This window comes from Terrapene carolina, unplaced genomic scaffold (assembly GCF_002925995.2).
Source record: "Terrapene carolina triunguis isolate 2854851 unplaced genomic scaffold, T_m_triunguis-2.0 Scaffold58, whole genome shotgun sequence".
In the NCBI taxonomy this organism is placed as follows: domain Eukaryota; kingdom Metazoa; phylum Chordata; order Testudines; family Emydidae; genus Terrapene; species Terrapene triunguis.
Genome location: NW_020664409.1, coordinates 43,175,850 through 43,199,901, shown reverse-complemented (window position 1 = coordinate 43,199,901; position 24,052 = coordinate 43,175,850). Strand labels below are relative to the sequence as shown.

General features: G+C 42.0%; 2 protein-coding genes across 2 annotated transcripts in view; one reads left to right on the top strand and one right to left on the bottom strand.

Moving 5' to 3' along the window:
* Positions 1–3,202: 3,202 nt before the first annotated feature.
* MCM4 (minichromosome maintenance complex component 4) lies at positions 3,203–14,515 on the bottom strand. The gene is made up of 12 exons (XM_029914291.1): positions 14,410–14,515; positions 14,015–14,113; positions 12,413–12,577; positions 11,734–11,897; positions 11,548–11,646; positions 9,155–9,250; positions 8,974–9,069; positions 7,345–7,483; positions 6,632–6,852; positions 5,840–5,960; positions 4,042–4,301; positions 3,203–3,409 (listed from the first exon to the last, which is right to left on the bottom strand). Exons 2-12 carry the CDS (start codon positions 14,082–14,084, stop codon positions 3,203–3,205), a joined length of 1,638 nt encoding a protein of 545 aa, XP_029770151.1. The 5' UTR covers positions 14,085–14,113; positions 14,410–14,515.
* Positions 14,516–15,134: 619 nt separating this feature from the next.
* The window catches only part of PRKDC (protein kinase, DNA-activated, catalytic subunit), a 144,685-nt gene continuing 135,767 nt past the window's right edge, over positions 15,135–24,052 (top strand). Inside the window, exons 1-5 of the mRNA XM_026659498.2 lie at positions 15,135–15,303; positions 20,399–20,475; positions 20,591–20,683; positions 21,971–22,045; positions 23,075–23,183. Of these exons, the coding sequence (XP_026515283.1) occupies positions 15,135–15,303; positions 20,399–20,475; positions 20,591–20,683; positions 21,971–22,045; positions 23,075–23,183 (523 nt within the window). The remainder of the gene's footprint in view (positions 15,304–20,398; positions 20,476–20,590; positions 20,684–21,970; positions 22,046–23,074; positions 23,184–24,052) is intronic.

The following is a 24,052-nucleotide window of genomic DNA, read 5'->3' as shown; positions in this document are numbered from 1 at the left end:
GATTGAGTGAACTGAAATGTCAAATGAAAATTGTCTCAAATCATTAACAGAACACATGTAAAGCTGGAGTACTGTTTTCTGTCAAGTATCACTAAAAAGGATAGTGGAGTTCTATCTTTGAAGCTTCAAAGATTTTCCAGGTCCAATCTGCTTAGATTACTTTTTAAATTAAACCGCCAGCTCTGCAAAGTCAATTTTGAATTTAAACATTGAGCTAGGTTCTTTCAGGATCTCTTATCAACAAAGACTCTACAGTTGGTATGATGCTGAATAAAAGAGAGATGACCATGTTTACACTAAGGTACCATCACTGATGTATCATCCCTGTTGCGCAATTGTGATAAATCTTGTACATATGTCACGTTAAGGTATCATTAGAAAAGTATGATTATCCTGTTTATATGCATGTATCATCATTGTATATGAAGTTATGAAACTTCGCTGTGTTTGTATCTCAAACCTGTTGTGTTTCTGGGTAACACCCCCAGACAGATTTACATCAAGGCTAGCCAGCCTGCTTGATGGCCCATTAAGGAGAATCAGCTCTTCTAGGGACCCCTCCCGAGATCCCTTCAGGCAGCACCTAGGCAATGAATTCCTCATGACCCAGGACTTCTTGTTTGTACTAGTAACTTTCCATGCAGATGTAGGGTTACCATATTTCAAGTGCCCAAAAAGAGGACCCGTGGGGGGAGCGGGGGGAGGAGAGGAGCTGGAGGTACTCACGGGGGGGGGGGGGGGGAATGTTGCTCCCTGTCATGGTGGCTGGCACAGCCCAGGACGCAAGGACAGCCATCCGTCAAGGCCTCCCTGAGGGACTCCCTCCCCAGTGCTAGGAGCCAGGACGTGGGTGGGTGGGATCAGGCAGCTGTGGATGGACCAATCAGCTATGGATGCAGGGGAGGGACCAATCGGGAAACAGACCAATCGGGGCTCTTTCTGAGCTACAGCATCTGCTCTGCAAAAATCCAGGACATATAGTAACCCTATTTGTGACCCAGGACTCCACATTTGTGCCAATAACTTTCCGTGCATGTGTGCTGTGGGTATAAATTGCAGACTGTGACATCAATCTTGGTCTTCATTCCTGCTCCGCATATCTGGGCTATGATTTCTAAGAAAGGGAAGCTTTGAATAAAAGGACTGATGACCCCCAATCCTTTTGGGTGATCCAGAGACTTATTGCAAGCTAACAGATTTAACATCATTGCTAATATCTTGATCTACAAACTCTGAAATCAACTGTAATGTGTAACAGTAGTTCTCAACCAGGAGTCCAGGGCAGGTTTCAGGGGGCCTCCAAGCAGGGCCAGCATTAGACTCACTGGGACCCAGGGCAGAACACCGTAGCCCCACTACATGGGGCTGAAGCCCAGGGCCCTGAGTCCCATCAGCCGGGCTGAAGCCTGAGTAATGTGGCTTCGTGGGAACCCCTGTGGCATGGGGCCCCAGGCAGCTGCCCTGCTTGCGACCCCCTAACACCAGCCCTGGCTTTTATATGCAGAAAACCAGTTATTGTGGCACAAGTGGGCCATGGAGCTTTTATAGCATGTTGGGGGCCCTCAGAAAGAAAAAGGTTGAGAATCTCTGATGTAAAAGGTTTTAACCATTTAATAACTCATCCTTTTTTACATTAATAAACCTTTAGTTTTTAGTTACTAAAGGATTGGCTACAAGCATAGATTTTGGGTAAGATCTGACCTATATATTGACCTGGGGTGTGTGGCTGGTTCTTTGGAACGGGAAAAACTTTAGATGATGTGGTTTTGGTTTAATAACCTTTCATCCCTAAGTCCAGTTGTAGTAACCAGGGGCTGGAGGGCCTAAGGGACTGTTGTGTGGCTCTCTGTGAACTAGTGTAGTGATACAAGAGCTCACTTGGTGATCTCGAATGATAGAATAAACCACCAGTTTTGGGTTATTGTCTGCCCTGATTTTGGCGCACTCAGCTGTGACCCAAACCAGGCAGCTGAACATTTGGAACTTACTTAATTTAGTTGATGAGGCACGAGTCAAAATAAAGTACCATGCGCCCGTCCCCTGGCCCCCACTAACAGAACAACAATGATTTTCATACAGCTATAGCTTCCGTCTTATTTCAGGTTTACCATTACATGTTAGCTAGTATATAAAATATTACATTGATTCCCACTGTGGCCCCAGCCATCGAGCAAAAGGCATGTTGGTAGCACTAACGTGCACAAAATGCAAAATTCCATGGGATAGGATTTGAAGTTTTTGCCCTTTTGTTGAAGGTGCAAATCTGGTTACTTTAAACCAGCATGGCAGTATGTTACTCTGAATGTCATTCACCAACATGTTTGAGGAAACAATTGCTCTCACAGGTGTAAACTTTCTGTAGCCAGAGATGCTAAAGCTTTGAGTGCTATAAACTTTGAAATATTTCTGAACTTGTCCTTAGTACCATTCAACAGTTGATCTCAAGACGAGTCCCTGCTATTTCATGAAGGTCAGAGCCTTAGATTCGCCCTAGCTTTGCATCAAAAGAGTTGCACAAATCTGGAAAAAAAAAAGTTACAGCCTACTCATTTTAGACGGGCCTGTATCTCTCAAAGCTTTTGACCAAATGTCCCTAAATTTCCACTACAAACTCTACCCTCAGTCCCTCTTATAGCATATCAATTTCCATGCATGTGGGCTTTAGAGCAATTGAAAAATTAAAAATCAACTCCTTACTGGAGGGCTGTATCTAAGGAACCCCTGGACCAAATGACTCCAAACTTGCACTACTAACTGTGGCTCTGGTCCTGACGGCACATTAATTTTCAGCACAACTGGACTACGCATATGCATTTTAGAGCACTTTGAGATGGTGGCTCAAACCAGAAGCTTTGCCCCGAGAGCAAACCTTCCAAAAAGGAGCTCCTGCAGAATGCAAGAAGAGAATAAAGTGCACAACACATGTTCTCAGAAAGGCTACTGAGGGCAGGAATTGAATGCATAGTACATGGGCGCTGCTCAGGTTCAGTGGCCACAGCATGTCACCTGAGCCATCCAGTTACTCTGACATCAGGACAGCTGCAGAACACCCTGGCTTGTAACAGCTCCATTCCCGCTGCACATAAGCCAGAGACAAGTCATTTGTGTGTCAGCATGGGCTCAAGCCACATTATAGATCCAATTTTTACACGGAATAATTTAAAATATTGTGTTTCCCCAATGGGGCAGTGAGTGCCAGACCCTAGCTGAGATCAATGCCAAATGTGTTATAGTCAATAGCAGAAACACCAAATTTAATTTTAGAAGTAATGTCCAAGAGAGGAGGATGCTTAGAGCGGAGAACTGGAAACTTAAGTCCATCCAAAGCAAACTGAATAGCTTTCCATGCAGATGTCTGTGTAGAAATATTCAAAATAAAATGAAGAAATCCTTGAATGGGCACAATTATCTACAACAATACAAGTACTACTGAAAAATAGATGGACTTATTTGGGGAAGCCGATAAAAGGCTACCTACACAAGCATTTCTTTGGCTATCCTAGGGCATGAACGCACATACAAAACAAACAGTAAGCTAGTCTCAACCTGAACTATAGTGGTGTTACTGCCCCACTATAATAATTAAAGGTTTAGAGCCCCACTCAACCGACAGTCTACAATGTTTCCCAATGTTTGTTAGTTGTGATTGCATTCTCAGTTATCTGGATCCTGTTGCAGAGCAGAGAGATGGCCAAAGAAGAAAGCAGAATTATTGGCTGGCCAGTTTCCTTGAAGCCAGCCAATAGAAGAGGAAAGTGAAGCTACAGGCTTCCTTCACTATTACCTGAAACCCCTGTCCCATTATCTAAAGATTTCTGATTCCCGAGGCCCCCTGATAACTGAAACTTACTGTAAATAAAACTCAAAGTTTATTAGGGATGTACCAAATCCAATTTCAAATACACAAAGGCCTGTTATTTTTCTGTATTTGAAAGACTCCATATAGAGTATCAATTCCAAAGAAAGTGTATATTTTAAATGTAGATGTACATTTATATTATCTAGTCAGGTGTTCTGGTAGACTTGTAAAATGTTGTTTACCTTTTTGATATCTTCGTGTTCATAAATGCTTGGAGCCAGAGCCAAAGAAAGTCTTTCATAAATGTCTGGTTTTCTGGAGAGGTCTTTCAGCATTTCCACACGTTCCTCTGCAAAGATTTTCTGTTCTGTTTCTTCATCAACACCATGCAAACGTTTTGAATCGGTTTTACGGTAATGAATGACATCAATGTGGGTTTTATAGACTGATTTTACATTGCTCACTCTTGGATTAACTCGAATAGGAACTGCTCTGTAGATACCTAAAAAAACAAAACAAAACAAAACACCCCCAAACCCAACAGAATTACAATGCAGATGTGAATTCAAAAATAAGCTCAGTCCAAACGCTGGAGGTTTAAGGGACTTATCTGCATTTTTACTTTTCACTTCAATTTTCAGATTGCTTCTACAGAATTAGCCACATCACGGAGTAGCAATTCTCTAGAAAGCTTTCCGAAAGTTTAAATGATTTGACCAGGCTGTGATCCTCCTGATATCAAGTGCTTTCTTTAATGTCAGTAGACTAATTTAAATTTTACAAAACTGCTATAGACCAAACACTGAAAATTATGATCTTGATACTGCAGTCCCCTAACCAGCAGTAGCACAGTAAATAACGAGATTCTGAAAGACTGCAAAAAGCCGAAATTAAACACAGCAATATTTGTTTGAACAAAATGGGTTATTAACTTAATTTTATTTTAATTTTTTTTGTTACAAGAGCTGGCTAAAGTTAGGCTCTAACGGTAGGATTTTCTAATGCACTTTAGGTCATGATCCTGCAAACACTTAAGGCCATAACTTTACTACCATGAGTATCCCATCTGAAATCATGGGACATGGTAGTAACGGTAAACACATGGTTAAGTGTTTGTAGGATCAGGCCCTAACTTTAGCCAGCTCTTGTAACAAAAAAAATTAAAATAAAATTAAAAATAAAAAAAAAAGGTTGGCCTGCACATATAAGAAGTTGACAATTTTGTTAGTGCACTGAAAGTCTAAATAACTTTTCAGTATTAAAACTGAAGCAATCTTGTTTTGAAGCAGCAATGATTTTATGCTAATAAGAGAAAAGTTTATATTGCAAACAAGCACATGTAACTTTCAACTTGAGTAGTACTATTTAAGTCCATGGTACTGCTGGTTAGGGGACTGCAGTATCAAGATCATAATTTTCAGTGTTTGGTCTATAGCAGTTTTGTAAAATTTAAATTAGACTAGTGACATTAAAGAAAGCACTTATAGTTAATTCATTATAAATTCTAACCTAACATTTCAAAAGCACAATTTTTAAATTAGTTTCAAAAAGCCTCAACCCAATTTAAATTATGTTAATTGAAATAATTTCAACATGCTTCTTCATCTGTTCAAGAAATCAAAACTTGAAAGTACCTGTAAGCTTTTCAAAAGCTGTTTGATGATAAAAATGCTTCTTTCCCTTTGAAGTATAGGTTAAGAGCTGTAATCATTAAATTTTTAGAAATTGGATAATACAAACATATGGCAAAAATACATATACCCTTCTATCTACACAGATAGTACCTACTGGCAGCTGTAGTTACACTAATGCTGATCTAAGAAAGGGGGAAATATGCAGAACTCTAAAGGTATTTTACACCAAAACTAAGATATCACTATATAAATCAGTCGGTATTTCCACTTCACACTTCAGTTTTCAGTCACCAATTATGATGTACCCAATTAATATTCAACAGACACTATTCCAGGCTGGACCACTTGGTCTAATGAAAAGAAGGGCACATACATTAGCCAGATAAGTTAATAAACTGCATTTTACCTGTAACGTTAACTCTGTCGCCTGGCTGAACCTTATCCACAAGGTCATTGTGAGCAAACAGCACCACAGTATGAGGCGTCTGGCCAGCCGGCATATCTTCAGGAGACTCCTGCAGTTTGATCTGACAAAACACATATTAAAAGTTAGTTTCTATTATTTAGAAATAGTAACTCATTTGTAAGAAAGGATCTTACAACTAAAGAAGTTGGGCATCTTCAAATGGATACTGTTACATATTAGAGTACACCAAAACACAAAACTTTCAAAGATTTCACAACATGGTGGAATACCACTACTGAATTAGAATTCCCCAATTAGAATACCCAATCAGAATTATGCAATTTAGTTGTAGAAATGAGACAATGCCATCTAGTGATTACTATCTCACATTGGCAGAAGTATAACAAGCAAGATTTACAGACAGGGCTAACCTATCCCACATATGTCATATGACATTAGAACAGTCTCCGTGTGGTAACATTTATTCCATAAGTGAACACTAATTGGCTTGACTAACTTTTGACACAAAAAACCCCACTTAACTCCCCTTCCAAATGGAGGATGGATAATCCTTCAATTTCTTTTTCCCCCGTCTAAATATTAAGCATCATTGCAATCCTAGATTGCTTCATATGCTTACTTAAAGAGCTGTGAATCGTTTTGAAGTTCAATATAGTAAGCCCTAAGAAACAGACATATTTTAATATGGTTACGTTATTTTTTAAAAGAAAAAAGCAACTATTAAGCAAGCAAAACTTTCCCATTTAACAACACCAAAACAAAGCAACATACCATCTGTTTGTCTGAAAACATGGAGCGATTGTGAATCAGTGCCATGCTGTGTGTTGTATTACAGTTCTTGCATGTTGATGGTTCAGCAATCCTGCCACGGTCAATTTCTACTCTTGTGGTGAAGGCACAAACCTGGCACTTGAAGAATGCTTCTTGCATCTCAGGAATCAACTGGGAGCTTCTGATCACCATACCACTGATGGTGATAAGTTGGTCAATGTCTACAACATAGAAAGGGATACATGTGATTGGGTCATGCTTTTCATTTTTCATTTGCCTGTCTCAAAAGTCCACCCTAGACTTTATTTTTACAACTAAATGGGCATTTACAGTCCCCACACATGAAGTAGAGAATCTTCTCTCTGAGACACAAAGAAAATAAAATATATATGAATAAAAATAAGCCACAGTTACATCAGAATTTTGACACAAGGGATATAAACCCTTATGTTTCCAAATATAAATCAGTCATTTACCAACAGAGGTTAGGAAAAAACCTCCTTTGTGGGCAGGTTATTCAACAGTTGTCCATTATAGTGTTTTTCGCACTTTCCTCTGCAACACATGTAGTAACTATGAAAGTCTGAAAATACTCATCTAGATGGACCCCAAGTCTGATCTTTTAACATTTTTAATCTGTATTTTCCTAACTGTTGAACAAATTTCATACATCCTTGAGTTTCTTTTTTCACACTGCAATCAAAACATCTTGCCTTCAGGGTTCAGACTCCTCATATTCCTGGTCTTCAATGCATTATATGGTCTGACTTGAATCTGGTGTTCTAATATTGAGTCAGGGTAACGATCAAAAAAGATCTCATTAGCAGCCATGTCAAATGTTGGGATAACTTCCTGTTTAAAAGGAACAGATGCATGTGTAAGAAAGCCTGTCATTAAGTAGTTAACACTTTTTACCCCCAAAATATTCAACTTTGTGACCCCATTTGGTGCTAGGAGACAGAAATGATCACAATTCTGTGGCATTCCCTTACAGAGGAGGAATTGCCAGTTGGTTGTTTAAACCAGCTTTTTGTCCCCTTTGTACTACAGGAGCAGTGCACACTTTATTTGGTCTTGGAACTCTTAGCTGTAGTGCAATTGCCCTACCTTTGTGGGTTTAGATAGAATCTTTGATGATATCCTACATTACTTTAAAAGTCAACAAGGAGTCACGTTACAAATGCAAAATGAAATGTGTAACATATATGCAGAAAAGGACAGCAAAAAAGGGGCCCATGAAGAGTATGCCAAATATACAATTATTATTATGAACCATATGTATTGCATTACCATGTGACAATTTCACTAAATACAGCCGTGACTTTTAGTCATCTTCCTTAATATTTAGCATTAATACACAATGCACACACTAGGCTAAAAAACCCCACTAGTCTTTGGAGAGTAAGGCTCCTTATTTAACAAAGATTAGAATCTAAGCTTTCCTCTAAAGAAGTAGGTTGCTAGCTCTTATGGTTGCAAAGACAAGGATATGGTCAAATGTCAGAATGTGCAGGAAGCTTCATTGTTCTGCTGCTCAGAGTAGTAACTTTCTCAAGCTACAACAGAGTGAAAACTGGCAGCAAACTTCTCTTCAGAATCCTGTGAGCAGCAGTAAAACTAAGCCACAGTTTCATTCTATTGCTACATAGGAAAGCTGTGAGCAGCAGCAGAATCAGACTCTGGAGCTATTCGCTGGGAGAGGAGGAACTCAAAAGAAAGGCAAGGAAAAGAATTTCAAAGGCAGTCCCATGGTTGCAGCTGTAGCTAGGTATATAACAGATTTAAGACAGGCACAAAAAAACTGATAAAGATCCAGTGACCATTACTTTGTCATTCTGGGATTCAGCCTTGAACCTTATTGTCTTTTGAAGCTGCCTGCTTCCTCCACACACCTACATGGCAGAGAGAAATAAACTGGAGCACTGAGCAGGATCCATGGACTACAAACTGGCAGGAATTCCAGCACAATCCCCCTTATGAACAAATTTGGTGAGTGGAATGGGGAGGTTTTCTGAGCTTCTCACAGTAATTTGCCTTTGGAGAGCAGCAACTCTCTCCCTGAGCTCTCTTGTATCTGTCTGTGGCTATGAAGTGTCTGATAAATATTTTAAGACCTTTATGCAATAAAATATATTTTATGCAGAAGTCTGTATAGACAAATGTTATATTATCTTTCTAGATATTTACGGAAGTGCTTAAGCACTGGGGTATGTAGCTATAAATACTGCTCCCTCATTGAGCGATAATCTTAAACAGTTACATACTAATTTATGTTTAAGTAATGCAGTTTAAAAAAATAGAACTCAACTAGAAAAAAGCCTTTAAAAAAGGCCTGATGTTACCTGTGGATAGCAGATCAGCTGCCTGTATAGATTTGTGTCAAATGATCTTAGATGGTCACAGTTTACATTCAGAAATGGTTCCCCAACCATATTGATCTGCAAGATGTTTAAAAACACCACATTAAATCACCAGCATTTAAGTCTGAAAAACAAGTTAGTTTTAGCTGTATTACTGTAGTACCTCCTCAAGTCGCTGCATATAGAGTGGTTCATTAAGATCCAAGCCAACGTTCTCTTCCTCTTTAGCCAATGGATCAATAAAACGCTGAAGAAATCTCTGAATATTGAGAATAAAATAAAAAAGTTATATTTAAGAGTGCCCAAAGGGACAGAGCTGTGATTTCACTGCTACACCATTCCTACGCTAGATGACGTTTTCCTGGCTCAATTTACCTTCAAATATACTCTCTCTACTGCAGGTATTGAAAAACTCCCAAAGGGTAGGGATACCCCTAATGCAGCCCCCTACAGGATATTTCTCTCACGTACACTACAAGTTTCTTAATTCTAACAATATCTCTTGAATTTCACACAGTAAAGCATACCAATTACTTTGAAAAAGCCTTAACTAATTTTTTATAATTTTATAAATACAAGTTAAAAGAACACTTTTGGGAACAGAATAACACGCTAAACATATTACTACTAAAAAAGTATATGAAATTTTACTGAGGATTTTAACCTCTATTACACCCTAATGCCTACAAACCTTACTCCTGGACCAAAATCCCAACATAGTAAGCTCTGTATAAACAGAATTAAAAGTCCTTTCCCAAAAAGCTTACCATCCAAGTATAAGACAAGAGACAACAGATGGATACAGACAGGGACATAAAAAGAAAGAAGGAAACCGTATTTATCAATATGACAGGCAGTGGTCTCAGCACACCAGCAGCCTAGCCGTTGAAAAGGTTTTTATAGGCATCACAGAAAAGGAGAGCCTTAAGAAGAGCTTTAGAGGAGGAGAATAAGGTAGCTTTATAGATATTTACAGGGGACTCCTCCTAAGTGCAAGGGGCAGCATGGGAAAACACACAAAGGTGCTTATTTGAAAATTTAGCAAATGGGCGATAGAAGTGGTCCAACTAGAAAAGAAAGTAGACTTCTCAATAGTTAATGAGAGTTGATGGGTAAGGTGGGGATGGGCCATGACAGACCTTGAAAGTGAAGACCAAGTAGCTTATGCTCAATGCAGCTGAGAAGGGGGAGCCAGTGACGAGACGGAAAGAGAGGGATGATCTCCTCAAAACAACATACTAAGAAAATATTTGTGGCAACATTCTGAACTGGCCTGAGCAGGGTAAGGTTTCATTTGTTAAGGCCAGAAAAAAGGGTGTTGCAGTAATCAAGACACGAGGAGAGTTTTACGCCAGGTCTACACTACAGGTCTATAACTGCATTTCTCAGGGGTCTGAAAAATTCACGCCAGAGCAATGCAGTTATACCAGTCTAATCCCCTGTGTAGACAACTCTATGTTGACAGAAGAGCTTCTCCCACCAACATAGCTACTGCCTCTCAGGGAGGTGGATTAACCATGCTGACAGGAGAAGCTCTCCCATCGGTACAGGAGCACCCATACAGCATTTTAAGTGTAGACTAGGGTGACCAGACAGCAAACGTGAAAAATCGGGATGGGGGTGGGGGTAATAGGAACCTATATAAGAAAAAGACCCAAAAATCGGGACTGTCCCTATAAAATCGGGATATCTGGTCATCCTAGTGTAGACCTGCCCTTAGATGGACAGACGAAGAAGGCTGTATCTTAGAGAGGTTATGCAGGTTATGTTTTCTACATGATCAAGAAACAGGGTAGCTGGGAGAATTTGAGGGGAAGATTAAGAGCTTTGTTTTAGATATGTTGAGTTTGAACTCACGGCTAGACATCTACGAGAAGATGTCAGAGACACGGGCTGCAATTTTAGTTTCAACACAAAGGCAGGTCTGAAGTAGAGAGGTACAGCTGAGTTTTCTACACAGAGGGGATAGCTGAATTTGTGTTTGCAGATGAGATTACCCAGAGATAAAATGGAGAGGGAGAAGAGAAAGGAACTCAGGACAGAACCATTTGGAACTTTCACAGAACGTTGAAGGGCGGATGAGGAGGATCCTTTAAAGGACATGCTGAGGAAGTGATTAAAGAGGTAGAAGGAGAACAGGCAAAGGACAGAAGCCATGGAATCCAAAGGAGGATGAGACTTCAAGAAGAGCATGGCTGACTGTGCTGAAGGCAGCTGACAGGTCAAGGAAAATGAGGAGAGTGTACTGGTTCTGAGCCTTAGCTAGTAAATGGTCATTAGAGACTCTGAGAAGAGCAGTTTCATTGGAGCCCAAGGGATGGAATCCAGATTGATGAACTCTATGGTGGAATTAGAGGAAAGAAACTCCAGACAACAATTTTACTTTTCCTCCTCTTAAGAACACGGTATGAAAACATCAGTGTTCTTCAAACACCCTGGGATTGATCCTAAACATAACTCAATTCTGATATTCGCTAGAATCAAATACTGCACATAGAGAAGATACAAATAAGCTTTTTGTGAAAGAAATAGAGGTATCCACACTTGTTCACCTACCTGGAACTTTTCTTTGCATGAAGCTACGTTAACATCTGTTCCCCAGATCACAAGCTTTTGTCCAAGAGATTGTTCACTTGCCAATGCATCCTCTGCTGGCTGTGGGAAGGGAAAAGCCATCAGTATGGATAATATAAATACATTTTAGAAAAAAAATTACCAGCAAAATCTGAAACATCTACCTACCCCATCAGAATGCAAGTCCACCTGTCTGGCTTTGCGGGCAGATCCAAGATCTGGCCTCTGCCTAACTGGAGTTCCTCGCACACCACTCCTTGGAGTACCCTCCACTCTAGAGCTGGGAGTGCCATAGGTCAGAGGTGAACTAATATCAAAATCAAGTGGAATTGCTACAAAGAAAATGTTTAATTATACTTCAAAATATTAATGAATACACTTTGCCCTAATGAAGTAAACAAGTTAGTGTTTGTCATCAGTCACTGTGATGGCAGGCTAGCAAAGTTTGTAAGTCTTGTTAATTTTATAGCTGTATTTTACAAGGCTGTACTAGCCATAGAATGTACTGTATGGATTAAAATTTATATTTCTCCAAGCAAGAAGGAACACAGTTTCCTAAAATAGTTTATTTTAAACACCAACAATATTTTAAAACACTGTCGAGCTTAACAACAAGCTCACACTAAGGCCTACTGGGTGTATGTTTTATGTGCTAAAATCAATTAAATTAAAAGCAAGCTACCAACTAACCTGTAATTGAAAACAATCCTGTTCATTCAAAAAGGCCCTTTTTTGTTTTTAAATTCACAGCTATGTAAAAGCCTACATTAAATCTTTCCATATAGGCCATTTAATAGCCAACAGTACACAGATATCAGCATTTTGCTCCTACTACTGACAAGCATACCTGATTCCCGAAACTGTGGTGGGCTGGAAAACAGAACATCTTGAGTATTTGGGCTTTGCATGTCAACTGCTGGAGAAGTTGGCATTGGCTGTAGATCTCCTGTAGATGTGGAGTCATCTGTTCGACGTTTTTGTGAAGGAGGAGACGGAGCATCTTCAGTGCGTGCTGCAAGAAGATGAAAGTAGCAATTTCAGATGTTAGCTGCAATGTTCTACACAGATTAATGTTAAAAGACCAAAACACAAAATAGATCATATGATAGAATAGCAAAAAACCTGGCTGATATAAAATTAAAAAGCAAAGTGCAATATTTTGCTGAAATGAAAATGAAGAATATTTGTGAGTTTCCAAAAGTGGAAAATAGCTTAAGACAATTTAAAATAATTAATACTGCAATTATCTTCCTAAATGCCTAAGAAATCAGAGCTGCTACTACTAGTGCTATGAAAACCTAGCTCATATAGCGCTTTTCATCAGTAGACTTCTTTGTAAAGTGCTTTGAGAGCAATATCATTATCCCTATTTTCCAGCTGGGGAAACTGAGGCACAGAGGAGGAAGCAACCTACATACCAATCAAAGCTTTTCAAGTGCGGTGATAAGTTTCATGCATCATATTTGTAACACTTGTAAACTTGCCTCTGTTTCATTTTTAAAAAGCACCCTGTTGCACTAATGCATTGTTGAAGACCAAGGCCAAGTCCATACAACAAAGTTTTGTCAACATAGCTATGCCAGTGATGGATGTGAAAAAACAGACCTAGCTGACACAGCCATGCCAGCAAAAACCCACTGTTGTAGCAACAGCTTTGTTAACAGAAGAGTGTCACTGAAATGGGAAAGACTGCCTCACAGTGAGCTGAGCTTACTACTGACATTACCTACGCTGATAGAAGCACTCTTCTTCCCTTATAGTGGTGATGGAAAAGCCTTTGCAGTGCACACAAGGCCTTACAGAAAAAACAAGTTTAGCCCAGAGACTAATAAAGTTAGTTTGCTTAAGTTGTCATGCTCCTCTGAAAAGAGTCTAAATCAATAATTTCTTCCTGCACGTTCAGATTATTAAATTCCTGCTTTAATGACAAAAAGCTACGTTTACTGTTCTTTTTAAGGCATTAGCCCTGCAGAGCAAACATAAGTGAGAGTGAGCTAGACTCCATCTGTTCTTGGGCATCAGCTTAGGCCTAGACTACACTTAAAACGTAAGTGGACCTAGTTACTCCAGTCAGGGATGTGAAAAAGCCACACTCCTAAGTGTAGCTAGGAAGACCCAACCCTGGGTGTAGATGCTGCTAGGTGGGCAGCTACTGTCACTTGGGGAGGTGGAGGTCCTACAACCCCAGAAAACCCCTAACTCTCTCAAAATACACACTGCTCATACCACTGTATAGTCTCCGCACTGTGAATATACCTTTACTAAGGACCAAACAGAGAGCGAGGGGTTACCCACGTCCCCCACCCAAGGCATTGCTTGGCCTGTCCATACCTTCCAGGCCGGACACTCATCTCCTAGTGGAGTTTCAGAGCTGCGGCCGCAGTCAGCGCCCCCCCGTCCCATCCCGACGCACCTGCACCCACACCCGGCAGGGAAAAGCTGCACTTACGAGTCGGGGGGTTGCTGCTCCGCCCGCGCTTGCTGCCGCGGCGGCTCGGTGTGGAAGCCGGCGAGGACATGACGCTGCTTCACCGGCTGCTGCTGCTCCCTGCGCGGGTGGAGAGAGAAACTGAGGCGGAGCAGAGCGACCCCCTCCCGGCCCAAAACCCGCACCGAGCCCCCTCTCCCACGAGCCCGCCGGCCCCGCGCCCCGCACCGGGAGCAGACAGCCCTGCTCCGAGCCGGGCCCCGAGACCAACAAGTTACTGGGAATTAACGGCACGACACGGAGTCGCCGCACCGCCCCCTTCAGCGCCGCGAGCCCGCCCCAGAGGGACGCACCCGCCACTCGAGCCCCTTCGCGCGCAGATATTGGGGGGGGGCGGCAGCGTCTCGCGCTCTTACCCCACTTTTCTTCTGCAAGCACCTTCGGCCAGCCCGGGAACCCCGAGAAAATTGCGCGCCAAACGGGTCACGTGGGCGGGCTCTCCCGGGTTTTCCTACCAATAGCCGTACGGCAGAGCCCAACTCGGCCCAGACAGGGGGACGGAACCACCCATCTGGGTTCCGGGTACAGACGATCGCGCCCTAGGGGCTCTGTGAGCCTCTCTGCAGGGACAGAGCGAAGTGTGACAGGAGCCCGATTCTCCCACAACACAGGGAATTCACCCACGGAGAGCCTACAACAGATTCATAGGCAGGGTTCCCCCTGGTGAGACATGGTCTCGCCCATACTTGACCCGGTTTCGCGGCCCAGCCATTGAAAACAGCTCGATGCTGGTTGGGAGACTAGGACGGTCCATTGCCATCGCGGGGGGAGCTTGTACTAATAGCTATCGGATTTACACGAAACGGAGTTTTATATCTGCGGAAGCGTTCCTGTGTCTCGGACCGGAGGCAGGGCGACAGACACCCCCGCAGCCGCAATGGTTTAGTCCAACCTCTCCTTTTCTCTTCCTTTCTCAGACCGAACCAATCAGGCTCCCTCCCGTGCGGGGCCGGGTTACTTGGCTCTGCCAGGGCAAGTGCACTCACCCAGGCGCATGCGTCTGTGCGATTGGTTCCCCGCAACGAAACTCCGATCTGGAGAAGGTCTTGTCTTGTCCGTTGTGCCCGGCGCCGCGGGCGGTATGGCTGCGGCTCTGCCCGTGGGCGGCGGCGGCGGCATTCAGGGCTCCCTGCACCAGCTCTCCTGCGCGCTGCAGGACCCGGACCCCGGCACTGCCGCCCTGCACGGCTACCACCTCATCCGCAGCGTGGGGGAGACGTGCGTGACCAGCACCGGGGACGGCGCCCGCGGTGCGTGTGACCTGGGCGGCGGTAACGAGGGGCCCTGGGCATGTTGGGGCGGAGCGCGCTCAGCCCATGCCTGGGAAGGGCTGTTAGGCGCCCGGCCGGCGGGATCAGGGGACCCCCCCCGGCTGACCCCCTTGGGGAAGGGGGGGGTCATGGCAGTGAGCCCCACTCGGTCCTTGGTCACTGTGCCCGTGGCTGGCGTGGCCTGTGTCCGTCCTAACGCAGCAGGACCCTGCAGAGGGGTTTTGGGCTGCCCATGTGGACCGGAGAAGTGGGTCCCGGCGGCCTGTGCATGGGGACAGGGAACCCTGCGAAATGCTCTCCAGAGCGCCAGCGGCCCCAAACCTGCCCCTTCGCTCTCAGTAGCCCAAGGGGAGCCTTGCCTGGGGGAGCTTCCTGTGTTAAACCTGGAGAGACTAGGTGGGTGAGGGGGTGATACTTTTTGTAGGGGAGAGAGACAAGCTTTTTGGTCCTGACTGCACGGTGCTGCACACTCTGCATCCAGCTGCTCTGCCAGCATCAGCTCACTGATGTGAGGGACACAGAATGGGAGCGAGCTGCTGCGCTTCGGGTACCAGGAACTCTCCCATCACCAGGCCAGTTGGTGAGGGTTTTGGGTTACCGTGCCCTCTTTGGAGCCAGCTGAGCAGGTTCACGTGTGGTGCGGTTTGCTGTGCCAAGGCTGACCATGCCGGGGGCATCCATTGCAGTCCACTGTGCATTTGGTACTGTGGCGCATACTGCACGCATGCTTGCTGGATGGTTCCTCTTGAGCTCGCCAGTCTTTGCAAACTGAACACGGACCAACTCTAGCCCAGATTGCCCTATCCTCTTGAACCTTAAGCCTACCCTCTTAAGCCCAGGAAGCCCAACCTAGTTGAACCCTAAACTGGGATACCCAACCCTATTGAACACTAACCCTTGCATGGGGAGCCCTTGAAGCCCCAGCCCTAACCCTATCCTTAGGGCTTAAATTCAGCCAGAGCTGTTCAGAGCAGAGCTCCGGTAAGTATTTTCAAACCCATGGGGCAGAAGCCCTGAGCCCTGGTGCCTCACGTGTGGCAGAAGCCCCGGGGTGTCGGGAGATACTCTGTGAGAATTTAAGTCCTGCCTACCCTGGTGAGCCCTAGCCTAACTGTAGACGTGGTAGCTATACTCTTTTGAAATGTAACTCTGTTCAGGGAAGCCCTAGCTTATTTAACTGTTGCCCCAGGAGACATTCCATTTTTATCTTTAACCCTAGCTCATGGAGCCCTAACCTAGTTAACCCTAACCCAAGGAGTCCTACCCTACTTGAACCCTAACTCTGGACCATCGAGTGTTAGCAGCCCCAGTCATTTACTACCCTACAGAGCCCATCCCTATTAGACCCTAACCCTAGCCTGGGAAGCCCCTGCAGCTTGAGATGTATCTCTACACTAGGGATCCCTAGCCTATTAAACCCTGTCTCTGCCCTGTGGGTCCCTAGCCTATTGAAGCTGAACCCTACCCTGCAGCTCCACTCCTATCCCTACTCTATTGAATCCTTACCTTAGCCTAAAGAGCCCTTCCCTATTGAAACCTAACAATGTCTTAGGTATTTCTAGTCTTTGATCCCTGAGCCTAGCCCAGGGAGCTGTGCTCTACTGAACACTAACCCCAGCCCCTCTAGCCCTAGCCTGTTGAACCCTAACCCTCTCAGGGGGTGCTCTACTCTATTGAACCCTCACCTTAGGCCAGGAAGCTGTAACACAATGAACCTTAACCCTGGGAGCTCTAGCCTACTGAACCCTAACTCTAGCCCAGGAGCTTTTGCAGCTGAATCCGGCCCGCAGGCCCTAGTTTGCCCACCCCTGCTATAGAGGAAACCTTCCAGAAGTGAGCCAAGTGTAATCCAAGAAGTGATGTCTGCCTAAGTATGCAGACAGCTTGAAACTGACTCAAAGGGATGAACACCATTCATCTGCTTGGAATATCAACTTTAAACTGAAAACTGATTGTTTCAGACGAGGGAAATGCGGTAGACCTAATCTATCTAGGCTTCAGTAAAGGATTGGACATGATACAACATGGGGAATTATTAGTGAAGTTGGAGAAAATGGTGATTAGTACAGGAACTGTAAAATGCATAAGGAGTGGCTAAAGGAGAAACAGCAGCTTGTTCTGTTGAAAGGAGAACTATGGGCTGGAGGGAGATTACTAGTGGTGTTCCTCAAGGGTCTGTCTTGGGACTGATTTTATTTAATATTTTCATTAATGACCATGGCACAAAAAGTACACCTCTACCCCAATATAACGCTGTCCTCGGGAGCCAAAAAATCGTACCGTGTTATAGGTGAAACCGCGTTATATCAAAATTGCTTTGATCCGCTGGAGTGCGCAGCCCCACCCCTCTGGAGCACTGCTTTACCGCATTCTATCCGAATTCGTGTTATATCAGGGTAGAGGTGTAGTAGTGTACAAATGAAATTTGCTGATGACACAAAGTCAGGAGGCATTGTCGATACAGAGGAGGATTGGAATATTATACAAGAAGAATGGGATAGCCTGGAGGACTGGAATTTTTTCTCTAACTTGGCGGCTCATCAGTTGGAAATGACAGAGAAGGAGGAGAGAGAGCTGGGTGTGTAAGTTGATCACAGGATGACTAATGTAATATGGCTGTGAAAAAGGCTATTGGGATCCTGAGATATAGCAGGTGAGGCATTTCCAGCAGAGCTGGAGAAGTATTAATACCATCAAACAAGGCACTATAAGACCTCATCTGGAATATCATGTACAATTCTGGTCACCCACATTCAGTGAAGATGAATTTAAACTGGAACAGGTACAGAGATGAGCTACTAGTTGGGTTAGGTAAATGGAGAGCCTGTTTTAGGAGAGGAGACAAACAAGCCAAGCTCTCTAAGCCTAGCAAAACAAAGCATAAGTGGGAATTTGCTTGCTCTCCACAAATAACAGTGGGTAGAGGTTAACACAGGGGTGGGAGAAGAGCTACCTAAGCTAAAGGACAGTGTTTGCATAAAAACAACGAATGGGGATACACTGGCTATGAATAAGTTTAGGCTGGAAGTTAGAAGACGGTTTCTAACCATTAGAGGAGTAAGGTTCTGGAATAGCCTACCAATAAGAACGGCGAGAGCAAACAAGCTAACTAGTTTAAGATGGAGCTTGCTATGTTTGTGAATGTGATTATATGAAGGGGTTGCCTGCAAAAAGCAGATGACTGGATTCGATGATCCCGGAGGTCCCTTGTAGTCCTGTGTGCTATGTTCCTGCGTTTAAAGTTCAGCGGTGACACTCCAGTGGAGCCTGATTCTTCACTGTTTTGCACCTTGTGTAGTCATTTACATTGGTGCAAAATGAGTATAGAATGCTGCCATTCTGAGTTCATAACATTTCATCCTTCACTTTGTACTTTCTTTGCACAGGTGTAAATGAATACACCAGGTGTAAAGCAGTGGGAATCAGGGCAGTGGTTCCTGACATTTTCCATTCAACTGTGAGCATGCTGCCACTGTCTGCAGCTGCGTTCCCTACAGCATGACTTTGGTCTGGAGCAGTGGAATAAAAGGCAGGCAGCATCAGTGTGCTAGGGACCAGAAAAGTGCCTTATCATTAAGACAGGGATTAGGAGCATAGATCACAAAAGTATCAGATCTGTTACATATAACTTGTGTTGAGACTCATTTAAAAAGGCAAACTCCTGTCACTCTTACATTGTGGAATACCATATGTGGCAGTTTGGGTTCACTGACAGTACCCATGGAGAAAAGTACTACTCATGAGTCAGGAAGGCAGAATCTGGTCCTAAAATTGTGCCCCAACTGCCGCATCTACAACTGGCAGTGTCGCTGCAGGTGTTGGAAACTTATAGCTTCACTTCCTCTGCTGTGTATTCATGCTTCTCAGTTCACTCTACTCTTAACTGAGGATCATATTTGTTATCTCCTGAACTGTTAAGAGGAAGTTTTAAGCAGTCTGATTTATCTAATTGCTGTTTTTTTTTTTTAAATAACAGCTGTTAGGTTTAGAAATGAAATTAATTAGTTGTTTGCAGTATTGTTGTAGTCATGTTGATCCCAGAATATTAGAGACAGAAAGTGGGTGAGGTAATAGCTTTTATTGGACCAAATTCTGTTGGTGCAAGAGACAAACTTTTGAACTACATGAAGTTCTTCAAGAAATTTATTAGTGGCAGGTGTATTTAGAAGAAATGAAAGTAAATACTATTTCATGCAGCATGTAGTTATTGTGTGGAGTTCACTGCCACAAGGGACTATGGGATTAAATTCTGTATTTGGATTTTTAAAAGAGCAGAATAATTTTAGGATTAATAACACTTGACTGTGGAAGAGGTTTAATGTTTTTCTGAAGCATTGGGTGTTGTCCACCATTAGAAGTGGGATAGTGGACTTTGCTAGACCATCGGTCTGATCTGGCATGTAAAATACTATGTTCCTGTCCAGACTCCTCATAGTTTTACTAGATGAAAATCAAGACTTGTTGACACGACCTTTTTGGTTCTGTCTACTCTGGTATTTGAAATCATGTTAGCATCTTTTTGGCAAGAAGTTTATTTAAACATATCTCCGGATAGGATCTAACATGGCTTCAAATGTTAATATAGATAATGTCTTAGTCCAGGATGACTACTCCTCATACTCATTGATTAAAACATAATTGACAGGTTGCCCTTTGGGTTCATTGCAGACCTGATGTTACTGTACTGGTTCTGGCCCCAGGATTGGGAGGTACAAAGGTGGTGTAAAGCCACCTTTTTCTCATCCCTGGTTCTGTGCCAAGCAGAGTTGGACTGAACCTGAGCTTTGAGCATATGTGAGGTGAACATTTTACAAACAGAATTTAGGGTTTAATCCTGCAGCCCTAATTCATGTGACTGGCCTTTTTGGCTTCAGTGGGAATATTTTTGTGAGTAAGGACTGCAAAATCATGTCCTTATTTAGCCCTGAAAATAATTAGTTTCATTTTGGTACAAGGACATTCTGAATAATGCCCAATATTATCTAAATAATCAGGTTCTAGGAATCACTTGTTTGGAAATAGAGTATAAATAACAAAGCAAATAGTTTGATGCTTCTTTTTGCTCTTCCTACAGCATTGCAAACTTCACTGGTGTTTTCCAAAGATAATGGATTACTTGTGTTTGTCCGCAAATCTCTCAGCATGGAGGAAGTGAGTTGAAAAACTTAGTTATGATTCTTTTTTTAAAAGAACTGTTGCAATATTTTTCATTGCTAAGTGAGAGTATACAGGCTTTCATTTCTAAAAAGGAACTCCGTTTTTTCAGTTTCGAGAGTGCAGGGAAGAAGCTTTAAAATTTCTCTGTGCCTTTCTGGAAAAGATTGGTCAGCAAGTTCATCCTTATGCCCATGATATTAAGGTAAGTGAAGGAAAACTTATTTTTAAAAATCTCTGTCAAATACTTTTAACAGTTCTGCAGTGTTTTTAATTTAAACATGAACACTTGAAAGATGTATTAAAATATGACTAATACCAGGTTCACGGCTTTCCTTTATGCAATTCATCCCCCCCGCCCAATGTTTCTAATAGAGCTAAAACAGAGGAGCAATTTTGGATTACATATTAATGCACTGGTGTCGTTAAAAATGTTAGTATACTTTGGTCATATTTGTTCAAGTATCTTGGAGCCAGCATGGTTAGAATATATTTTTCTCTCTCTCAAAAAATGGTAGTTGCTGGGTTTGGGTTTTTTGGTTTTTTTTTTGTAATGTTCTACCTGTGAAATATTTGATTTAAAATAATACAATATTTTGAATCCTTCTGCTCCAGTTTGTAACCTTTGAAGTGACTTTTTTAAGGCCTGTTTTTTTCAGAGGAGTTGAGTACCTGTAGTACTTTGAAGTCAGTGGGTACTGTGGGTGCTCATCATTTCTGAAAATGTGTCCCTTAGGGTATGTCTACACTGCAGTTAAAAACCCATGGCTGGTCCATGCTAGCTGACTTGGGCTTGTGGGGCTCAGACTAAGGGCTGTTTAATAGCGGTGTAGATATTCAGTCTCTGGCTATAGCCCAGACTTTAGGACGCTGTGAGGTGGAAGGGTCCCAGGGCTTGGGCTGCAGCCCAAGCCAGAATGGCTACACCACAATTAAACAGCACCTTAGCCTGAGCCCCGCAAGCCCAAGTCAACTGGCACAGGGCAGCTGTGGATGTCTAATTGCAGTGTAAACTACCCGAAGAGTCTAAACTACTCAGTAGTATCCATTCAACTGCAGATGTTTGTGCCATTGTACTTTCTGAGCTCGTGGTAATAGCCTCCTGGAAAGGTGACTAGTGACAGATGATTTGCTACATGGGATCCTTTTACTCTAGAATTTGCTTCCGTCTAGGTTTACCAAAACTTGGATTTGCTAATTTTTAGGACACACTGCAAAACTAATCTTTTCTTTTGGGTTTGGTTGAGGGATATGGGGTAGTCATGTGATGGGTTGGTATTGCTATTTTCTGGGTGAATATTTATTCTAGTCTGCATTGGCTTTGTATGAGAAGCTGTGTATTTTTATTCTTGGGTTTTGTACATTTTAAATGTTGTAAAATACCTAAAATCACTGGGGAAAGGTATTTTAAAGAAATATTTTAAATTATTTAAATATTTTTAAATCTTCCATCCTGTTAATGATCATTATGATCTATTTTTTCCCAACCTAGCAAACTTGTATTAGCGTTTACACAAAAGAAAAGGCTGCAAAATGTAAAATCCCAGCTCTGGAGCTTCTCATTAAGGTAAAACATACTTTACAGTTCATTATTTCTAAGCCTAGAGACTTTTGAGTTATGCCATGGCTGCTGTTGAATGCAGCAAACTCAAAAAGTTCTGTAGGAGGAGTATTAAAAAAATATTTTTCTGCCCACAAGTTAGTCCTAATCTCCTTTGACTGAATTGCTTAATTAAAGGTGCCATCCCTTAATTTGTGTTGGAAGACATCTTGGATTTTGAGGGCGATCACAGAGTGCATCTTTATTCCCAATTCAATTGCTGTTCTTTAAAGCAACACGGTCAACTTAAAAATCACACTTCTGTTTGAAAATATTAATTTGTTACAGATAACAACTAAGATAATACAACTGAAAGATATTTGAGGCGCAAACTTGTTTTTATATATATATATATATATATATATATAATTTTAGTTTCCTTAGTGCATATGATAATTTTTACTGTTTTCCCTGTATAGTGCATTTTGCCCTGATCCTGCAAACATTTATGCATGTGCTTAACTTTACATATGGCAGTAGTCCTTTTGAAGTTAATTCTTCTGTGGTTTGAGTGGGCCTTACAGAGAGAAACATTTTAAAACTAGGTAAACATGCTTATGAAACTGCAGACATTAACAGGTGTCATATCCTAAAACTAATTATAACTCATTTTTTAAACTGATTACATTTTAAATTGATGGTGCCCCTTTGACCTAAAATTACAGCCAAAATATGTGCAAGGAACATAGGAAGTAGAAAAATAGGTGTGAACGACATATACAATGGGATGAGCACATGATTTGCATGAGGAAAACACAACAAAACCAATATTTATTGTATAGAAATGGTAGCTTGTCTTTACCTACATCTTATACGATCAGAAGACGTATCAACCACCTTTAACTTAATCTGCTAAACCAGTGGGATTACTTGTGCTTAAAGTTAGGTGTGTACCTAAGTATCTTTCTGATTTAGGGGCCTTATTTACCTGGGTCCAAGTGGAAACAAATAAAATAGTTTTTTCCTCATTTGCGGGTATCTTGTATATATTTCCAGTTGCTTCAAAATTTACGATCTTCCTTTCTGATGGAAGAATTGAAAGTTGGAGACATCTTTAACAAATTTTATGGGGAACTTGCTGCAAGAAGTAAAGTGCCTGACACAGGTGAGCCTTAGCTTTTCTAGAAACAGTATTACTTATTTTATTTACTATCTTTTAGTATAATAGAACCTCAGAGTTATGACCACTAGAGTTACAAACTGACTGGTCAACCACCCATGTCATTTGGAACCGGAAGTACACAATCAGGCAGCAGTAGAGACCACCCCCAAAGCAAATACTGTACAGTACTGGATTAAACGTAAACTATTAAAAAAAAAAAGGGATAGTTTTTAAAAAAAAGATTTGACATGGTAAGGAAACTAAGGAAACAGTTTCTTTGCTTGTTTCATTTAAATTCAGATGGTTAAGAGCAGAAATTTTCTTCTGCATAGTAGAGTTTCAAAGCTGTATTAAGTCAACGTTCAGTTGTAAACTTTTGAAAGATCAGCCATAATGTTTTGTTCAGAGTTACAACCAACCTCCATTCCCAAGGTGTTCATAACTCTAAGGTTCTACTGTATTAATATCTTGATGGATTTTTTCCGACAGTAATGTGGGTAAGACGGGAGAAGCTAGGACTTGATTTAAAATAAAAACAAAACTTCAAAAATAGTCTTTAATGAATAAACATAAGTTTCATACTAGTAGTAAGACTGCTCGGTTGGGAGTTGTCAAATGCATTTATACATAATTTCCCATTAGTGAATAGGGAAATCATGAAATGTTACTATCTAGTATACTGGCTCTAAATACTAGTCAGCTGTCCATATGCTTTTGTAAGACCGATAAAACAATATCATCATCATCCTCTCTAGAATAAGTAAGTGTCCTCAGAAATATTGACTGTTACATATGGTAGAGCTAGGTAGGGGTTTTCTGCTCTGCCTTTGTATGGTCCAGCGCCATGTTAGTAACATTCCATTTACATCAGT

Bases quoted from the DNA above. Each gene is read 5' to 3' on its own strand.
- MCM4 (XM_029914291.1), bottom strand. From the start codon at position 14,084: ATGTCCTCGCCGGCTTCCACACCGAGCCGCCGCGGCAGCAAGCGCGGG. The intron at 7,484-8,973 runs GTAACATCAGGC...CCTTTTAAACAG, and splicing joins AGCTGATCTGCTATCCACAG to GAAGTTATCCCAACATTTGA. The intron at 3,410-4,041 runs GTAAACAACATT...GTATTGTTGTAG, and splicing joins AACACGAAGATATCAAAAAG to ATAATTGTGCCCATTCAAGG.